Source organism: Macrobrachium rosenbergii, chromosome 10 (assembly GCF_040412425.1).
Source record: "Macrobrachium rosenbergii isolate ZJJX-2024 chromosome 10, ASM4041242v1, whole genome shotgun sequence".
Lineage (NCBI taxonomy): Eukaryota > Metazoa > Arthropoda > Malacostraca > Decapoda > Palaemonidae > Macrobrachium > Macrobrachium rosenbergii.
In genome coordinates, this window is record NC_089750.1 from 9,461,937 (window position 1) to 9,464,436 (window position 2,500).

Genomic DNA, 2,500 nt, shown 5'->3' on the forward strand with positions numbered 1-2,500 from the left:
ATCAAAACTAATCCCGGGATGGGAGTTGGTCCATAGAATTTTTGTAATATTTTAATATACGTTTCAGCTCAAAGGTATTTGATTGATGTTTTTGATGTTATCGTGTTTTGTGGGTTTTTGAAATGTTATCTCGTTGAAGGCATTCTGTTACACACTTTTCATTTAATCATTGTAACGTTTCAGTTGCCATTGTGTAACTGTACCCTAAAATAATGTCGTTGTGTTACTATATTAATAGACGTTTTCTGTAAAAGAGTTGTATTATTTCTGATAGTTTTATGCAATTTTTCATAATCTCATTTGTTTCATTTCCATGTTTTCATCACGATGTGGCCTTATTTATGTCATTTTGGAAACTTTACTTTTCATTAATTATGTTTATTAATTTTTTTAAATTTTATTATTTCTTAAAGAAATCATTGCAGGCTACTGCTAAAAGCAGATTGTTAAAAGTTACTTTTTCCATCATCTTGAATTATAACTTAAATTTCCACATATTTCCCCAAAAAAGAAAAGATAAAAGAAACCCATCATTCCTTCCCTTGAAGCCAAAAATAATAATAAAACCCTGCGGAAAAATGAGAGAAAGAAAAAAATCTGCACTCTAATGCTGTATTCCCATCCCCAACACATCCCACAGTTTCCCTGACCAAAAATACCTAAAAAAAAAAATTCTCTAATGTTTCTTCCCTTCTCCAAAGAAACAGAAAAAATATTCCTTTCCTATTACTTTTTTCCCAAAAGAAGAGGGAGAGAGAGAGGAAAAAAAAAAAAACATTTCCATTCTCACTGACATTTTCATTTCCCCGTGCGAAGGTGGGATGAACGACAACAGCTCCTCCGACCTCATCATCACCCGGGCGATACCTGAAGACGCCGGGGAGTACACCTGTATCGCTCACAACACCACGTCAGGATTCGCCTTGACGTCACTCCCAGCTACTCTCACGGTATTGTGTAAGTACAGATTTCTTTCTTTCTTTCTGTATTCTTCTATTTATGTATTTCTTTCTTTGTTTGATTGATTTATTTATTTTAGGATATAGTCTCACGATATTGTGTAACTGCAGATTTATTTCTTTCTTTCTATATTTTTTTAATTATTTATTTCTTTATTTCTTTATTGATTGATTGATTTTAGGATATACTCTCACGGTATTGTGTAAGTACAGATTTATTTCTTTCTTTCCGTATTTTTTATTTATTTCTTTCTTTATTTATTGATTGATTGATCGATTTATTTATTTTAGGATATGCTCTCACGGTATTGTGGAAGTACAGAATTCTTTCTTTCTTTCTTTTATTTATTTATTTATTTATTTCTTTATTGATTGATTGATTGATTGATTTTAGGATATACTCTCTCGGCACTGTGTAAGTACAGATTTATTTTTCTTTCTTCTTTCTTTCTTTTTTTATTGATTGAATAATTGATTGATTAATTTTAGGAAACACTCTCACGGTATTGTGTGAGTACAGATTTATTTCTCTATTTATTTATTTGTTTATATATCTTTTTTTTGATGGTCGTCGAGAAGGGAAATTAGTGACTTCTTGTATCCAGTACGAGATTAAAACTTGGCACTTTTCTGAAATCAAATCTCTTTTTCAAAGTCTCTTTCAAAACAAAATGAGATACTTTGAATAAAGTTGACGTTGAAGAATTTCGTAGAATCTGAAAAAAGTTCCTTAAATAAAAAAAAAAATGGAACCAAACGTGGAGTCGTGAGATAGTAAACGATTTACTGATCAAGAACTTTTCTGTCTTTAATTTTTACCATTTTTAAACTCCATAAATCAAACACTCTACCGCCTAAGGGAAATGATGTGGTTTTTATGATAGTCTTGTCTAAGTAGCGCACATAAGAATTAGGGTGTAATTGCCTATACTCAAATATGTACAGGTGCAGATACATATAGATGTACATAGGTCTCTCTCTCTCTCTCTCTCTCTCTCTCTCTCTCTCTCTCTCTCTCTCTCTCTCTCTATATATATATATATATATATATATATATATATATATATAGATAGATAGATATAGATATATATATTACCTGTATCTATCTATCTATTTATATATATATATATATATTATCTGTGAGAGAGAGAGAGAGAGAGAGAGAGAGAGAGAGAGAGAGAGAGAGAGCGCACACAATTCATTCTGCAATTACGCAGTAGTGATTTCATTGGGTATTTGGTAATAAAAGCAATTGTTATGCCCAACAAAGTACAACACTAAGAGGTTATATCAAAGAAAATAGAAGGACAAATTAACGTACAATAACAGAACGTTAGAATAAGTGGCTAATAAACGTCATGGAAGAACAACTTAATGACATTCCAGAGGTATATGGAATTGTCTTTACTATGTGCTTCCTCTGAGAGCCGCCTAATGGCCAATTACTTCTAATTGCCCAGTAATTAATTCGATGAAATGGTTAAGTGACATATAGGGCCATTACTACCAAATTTGACTCTGTGAGAGAGAGAGAGAGAGAG

The 2,500-nt window shown here is 31.6% G+C and overlaps 1 protein-coding gene across 1 annotated transcript in view; it reads left to right on the plus strand.

Moving 5' to 3' along the window:
• LOC136842480 (inactive tyrosine-protein kinase 7-like) overlaps positions 1-2,500 on the plus strand; it is a 187,796-nt gene that overhangs the window by 144,749 nt on the left and 40,547 nt on the right. The window contains exon 3 of the mRNA XM_067109857.1: positions 817-957. Within this exon, the coding sequence (XP_066965958.1) occupies positions 817-957 (141 nt within the window). The remainder of the gene's footprint in view (positions 1-816; positions 958-2,500) is intronic.